Here is a 5793-nt window from a genome sequence, read left to right as displayed (position 1 = left end):
GTATTGTACTTTATTATCTATTTACATTAATTTTCAACAATTTTACATAAACTTTTATTCAAAATCATTCTCAAAATGGTTAGCATACAGCACATAAACATTGTTTTCCAAAATAAGATTTTTAAACAGAATTTTTCATTGCAATTTTGAGCTGAGTTGAAAATAATCCATGCATTGCCATGTGAAATGTAAATGGGTTTTTGTGATTTTCTCTTTTTGTTTCAAGAAGCTACAAATATGATAACCATTTCTGACACTTTGATGATGTTCTTTGGCCAAAATTTCTAATTTAAACTCAAACAAAAAATTGACAAAACATTAACATTTTCATGTGTTTCATTCTGCAGTTTTTGGACACTAGTTCAACTGTAACTGTGAATGCTACTGACTTCAAAGGAACTACTCCAGATTTGTACAGTTGAGTTACTGGTATCAGAACAAGAGCTGTGCCCAAATTACATTCTGTGAGAAAATATTTTTCTCTTCATCCTGTCCCCCAGCAATCTCCTCAGAGCCTCTTTCACCTCCTTGTTCCTCAGGCTGTAGATAAAGGGATTCAAGGTTGGGGTGATGGTTGTGTATATCAGAGCCAGCACTTTGTTGGTGTCTAGTAAATGAATGGACTTGGGTCTTAAATAGATCAGGCCACAGCTCCCGTAATACAATGTCACCACAATGAGGTGTGAGGAGCAGGTGGAGAAGGCTTTGTGTCTGCCTTCAGCTGATGCCATCTTTAAGATGGTGGAGATAATAAAGGTGTAGGACACAACGATGAGAGAAAATGGAGTGAAGATGACTAGTATAGCTGCTGTAAACAACTGCATTTCATACAAAGGGATGTCAATACAAGAAAGCTTAATCAATGGGGGAATATCGCAGAAGAAATAGTTAATCTGATTGGACCCACAAAATGGCAAGGTGAAAACCCAGGCTGTCTGTACTAGGGACACCACATTACCCCAGAACCAAGAGAGAATTGTCAAGGAAAGGCAGACCCTCCTGTTCATGATGAGCCTGTATCTCAATGGGTTGCATATGGCCACATAGCGGTCATATGCCATGGCGGCCAGAAGGAAGCACTCAGAGATTCCAAGGAAGAGCAGGAAGTACATTTGGGCAACACAGCCCATGTAGGAAATGCTCCTGTTGTCTGAAAGGAAGTTCACCAGCATCTTGGGGACAGTGACTGAGGTATAGCAGATCTCCAGGAAGGATAAGACCCGGAGAAAGAAATACATGGGGGTGTGAAGGGCTGGGTCCATGGTGATGAGGATGATGAGGATGTTCCCCATCAGTGTAATGGTATAAATGGACAGATAGATGGAGAACAGAGGCACCTGCAGGTTATGGTGGTTGGACAATCCTAGTAGAATGAATTCAGTCACCGTGGTGAGGTTCCTCCTTCTTGATTCTTCTGCATAATTCATCTGTGGGAGACAATAAATACCCAGATATCATGTGAAGAAACGACCCACTGCAGAAAATAAGGAGAAATGCTCAAAGGCACACATAGAAGTCAGGCTTTCAACTCCCATGGCCATTCCATGGGAGTTGGGGCCGAGATCATCAATGGTAATTCAGTGGATAACTTGCATTGATTTCTAGGGGTGTTAGGAACTTAAATACTGTTAATGATCTGGACTTTGGTGCTTGACTTCCTCAAAATCATCCTCAAAACTATAAGGGTTTCTTCTCCTTCTCCCTAGGGCAAATTTCCCATAGATGCCAATCTGGGTTAATTGATATGTGTTCATTCTAGTTGCGGTCACGAAATGAGAGAAAATGTCTCAATGAAAAGAAACATCCCCAAAATGTGTAGTTTCTGTTGAAAAAATCAGAACTACCTGTAAAAGTCCCCTCAATTGGATAGAACGACACACAGATAGATCTATAGAAAGAGAAATAGATTAATAGATAGGTAGCCCAATTGACCAGTGGATAGATGGATAGATTTCATTAATCTCTTTAAATTTTATCCTCTTTCAAATTCCTTTAAGCATCCCACCTTTCCCCCTTCTCCAATAAGGACACACAATTTCTTATTGTTATAAATTCATCAGGAACATATTGACTACACTATGTTCTAATCGGCACACTATACGGACCCCGAGATAGTGTAGATCACCAAAGTTTCTTTGAAGTAGATGGATCCATGCTGATTTGCACAAGCTGCATATTTCCCCCCTACAGTCCCATCTGACTGGCACAGAGTTTTCTGCCCTGTTCAGTGATTGCCAAATAATAATATTGAGATTCTGTAAAAAGCTAACTTTCTGTCCACCATGACCAGGTGGAATTTTAAAGCACTTGAGGGCTTTACACAGAAAAATCAGAGGAGATGGGCAGGCCATTTCTCCTTTTTGTGCCTTAGTTTCTCCAGCTATAGAATGGGATGATAAGTTTTACTTATCCCTCAGTGGAATTGTGAGTCTAAAATAATTAATATTTGTAGAACTCTTTGAAATCCTCAGATTACTGTTGCTATGGAAATGCAAAGTGACATTATTATTATCGAATCAAATTGATTTCTAAATAACTGTTGATAATTCCAATTCATATGGAACAGATTATGGTTTCATAATATATGGACCAGAGCCCATTTTGATTCTTTTTTTTTTTAATTTTATGAAAAGGGTAATAAAAAACTGGAGAGAGTACAAAAGAGAGGTTAAAAGTCTGATACTTTTTAATGGGGGAAGGGAATTAAAAATCTAAAGTATGAAGAAATTTACAAAGACCAGAGTATGTGACTATAGGGATATGAGGAAATGTAACAACTGTTTGCAGACAAATAGAAGGAAGTTAAAAAAAACAGAGCTGGTTGAAAATTTTCAGAGGAATGTTTTCCGTAAGAAAATGATGATTCGATAAAATCTAAATATTTAGATGGAATGTTTTGATTTTATCTAAATTGTCTATGGAAAATTGATATGGTAGAATAATATTGCTTCATGGTTATCATTTCAACGATAATCTAATCAAATTTATAGAGTCAAAATGAAATGTTTTAAGATTATTAAAAACAACAATTTTAATTTATTCAGATACAGTATTTCAGAATATTTTGTTTCACTAAAATAAAATCTTGAGATTTTGAATTTTTGGCCTGATTTAGGATTAAACCTAATTTTGAAAACTATGATTTTATGGTAGAACAGCTATGAAAAAAGAGAGAAGCCATTGTTCTTATATTTATTTCTAATAACAATAATGATCAAGAGTTAGCCAGTTCTTTGAGCCCTTACTGATTAGCATTTGAATTGTTCCCTGAGCAATTCCACAGAAACCAACGTGATCATTTATGGAACAAGGTCCCATTCAATGTGAAGCTATCACAATATGTCTCCCACCATTTACCTAGCACCCCCCCACCCATCCACCAAGGACCTCTGAATAACTGACATCGGTTGGGCCACTCACACAACCTCTGGCTGTGGCAGGTCAGTATTTACACCAATTTTGCAGATGGAAAAACCGAGGCACAGGGAAGCAAGAAGCGATTCTCCACCAAGGTCACACAGCTAGTCTGTGGAGGGACAGGAAGGGATTCCGGGTCTCATGAGTCACCCTAATCTAAGCACAGAACAGCCCCTGAATATACCCTATAGATATGAGAGTATACACTGCTGCAGAAACCCAATGATATGACTGATCAAACTGCACAGATGGAGGCCATGTCTATATAGAGAGAAAAACAAAGAGTTCATTTCATGCACTCACTTCCACAACCATCAATCCAGTGCCTTTGGTTGGTTCTCAAGATGCTCCATTCTAAAGACACAAGTAAAGGCTGCATGAATACAGAGGCTGCAGAGACCACAGCCTGGACAGCTTGGATTCCAGGAAAAAACCAACATCTATAAGGGATCACTTAAAGCCAACCTTTACAAACTAGAAAACTGTGCCACATGAGGAATCTCATTCATGTGTGCCTTTGCAAAATTGAGCCCTGGATAAATGTCTGATAAAGCAGACAGTCCTATCAGGTTGCTAAACACCACTAAAGTTACAGAATCAGGAAGTTCTGTGTTTATGATATGATCAGACAAAATTAAAATGTTATGGGCTAATTCAGTGTCTGAGATCTCTGGAAATCACTGTTTGCTTAGTTAAAGGGAATTGAAAGTAATTCAATAAAAGGAGAGAAAACACTTCATTAGTGTTAATTCTACCTAATCCTTTCCAGACAAATAATAAGATAACTTGATACAAACTCCCCTTGGCCTTCAACTTAACTTCACAATTGCCAGATTCTGCTGGATACAGAATTATCTGAGTCTGATTTACTAGAGGGATATGTTCTGGTTTGCATTACTTATTGGACATCTTTTCTTTAGTTATTTATTTGAATTGAGGTAATACCTAGGAGCCCCAGTCATGGAATAGGATTCCATTGCGCTATGCTCCGGATAAATCCTGAATAAAAAGTCAGCCCTTCCCCCAAAAAGTTGCAGCCTAATTACATCATTTCCCAATCTTTTGGAAGATTTTACATTAGTATATGGAGCCTTGGGGATGGCTAGCATCAGGAACATCTGAGGATAGGCACCTGTTTAATTGCAGTTTTAAATTTCTTTGGGAAAGCAAGAAAAAGAAGTACTAAAGGGCTGATACTCAGCAGGTGAAAATTCTTTGTTAGAAATGAGAATCTGCCCTGGGTTTCTATACTGAGATTGTTCAAGTCACAAGGGCAAAAGCAACATGCTCTCAGCTATGTTTTCAGTCCATGCAAAAGTGGATGCTAACCAAAATTTAGTCAGATCCAAAATAAGTTCTCCCTACCTCCAGCTCCTTATGCTCAGCTCTCTGCAGGAAGAAAGTGCGGATTTCTGTGATCTACTTCAGCCTTCTTACATAAACCTTTGGAAGTAATTATGCTGAAACCACTGTGCTCCGCACACCAGGGAATTTTATACCCATGTGTTTCCACTGCTTCTCTCTGATTCAGTTGCAAAAGTCTGCAGCATTAGGTTTTTCAATAGAAACTTTTGTCTTGTTCCTGGACCTTAGCATAAATAAAGCGATATACCTATCTCCTAGAACTGGAAGGGACCCTGAAAGGTCATTGAGTCCAGCCCCCTGCCTTCACTAGCAGGACCAAGTCCTGATTTTGCCCCAGATTCCTAAGTGGCTTCTTCAAAGATTGAATTTACAACCCTGGGTTTAGGAGGGTAATGCTCAACTCACTGAGCTATCCCTCCCTCACCAAATTCTCATTTGCATTAATGCCAATTCATGTGGCTCTGTCTATGTCCCAGAGCCTTGTAGTGGGTGTGAATGCCATTTATATCCATTTTTAGGCCCTTTTTATATGGCTAAAGTGGTACAAAGCAGCTTCCATGTCAATGAGATTCAGATCTACTGAGTCAAATTCTCTTTTAAAGCTATATCTACACTTGGAGCTGGGGGAGCAGAGGTACAGACACCTGCCTCAAGCCTGTGCTGATAGTGTCTGAGTGGGTTTGTAAATCCAATGATGAGCTCATGGTACTGCCGTTTGCCACTGCCTGTGCTACTATGGCTGCACTACTATTTTTAGCACACCATCTCAATGACCGTGAACACAGGTATGTCTACATGAGCTGGTAATCACATCTAGATATACCCTAAATTACACCAGTGTGAAACTAAATTAAGGGATTCATATTACAAACCCATGAGCATGATTCAATGAAAGAAACCTGTTGGCTTCAGATCTTACCCTCAAAGGAGGGCACAAGCAGTCCTGTTTCAATTAGTGACATTTACCTCATTGTGACTACTTATAGTGGGAAACATTACACCGGGTAGTAA

At 39.0% G+C, this 5793-nt stretch overlaps 1 protein-coding gene across 2 annotated transcripts; it reads right to left on the bottom strand.

Moving 5' to 3' along the window:
• Positions 1-455: 455 nt before the first annotated feature.
• Positions 456-1458, bottom strand: LOC113405937 (olfactory receptor 10A7-like). Of its 2 annotated transcripts, XM_026647271.1 has the most exons (2): positions 1448-1458; positions 456-1398 (listed from the first exon to the last, which is right to left on the bottom strand). In XM_026647271.1, exons 1-2 carry the CDS (start codon positions 1456-1458, stop codon positions 456-458), a joined length of 954 nt encoding a protein of 317 aa, XP_026503056.1. The 2 variants fall into 2 exon arrangements, with proteins under 2 accessions (XP_026503056.1, XP_026503055.1); XM_026647270.1 differs by lacking the exon at positions 1448-1458 and having other exon boundaries at positions 456-1427.
• Between the last annotated feature and the right edge of the window lie 4335 nt (positions 1459-5793).

This window comes from Terrapene carolina, unplaced genomic scaffold (assembly GCF_002925995.2).
Source record: "Terrapene carolina triunguis isolate 2854851 unplaced genomic scaffold, T_m_triunguis-2.0 Scaffold51684, whole genome shotgun sequence".
Classification (NCBI taxonomy): domain Eukaryota; kingdom Metazoa; phylum Chordata; order Testudines; family Emydidae; genus Terrapene; species Terrapene triunguis.
Note: the sequence above shows the minus strand (reverse complement) of the source record. Positions and strands in the feature narration are given on the sequence as shown.

Bases quoted from the DNA above. Each gene is read 5' to 3' on its own strand.
- LOC113405937 (XM_026647270.1), bottom strand. From the start codon at position 1,427: ATGAATTATGCAGAAGAATCAAGAAGGAGGAACCTCACCACGGTGACT.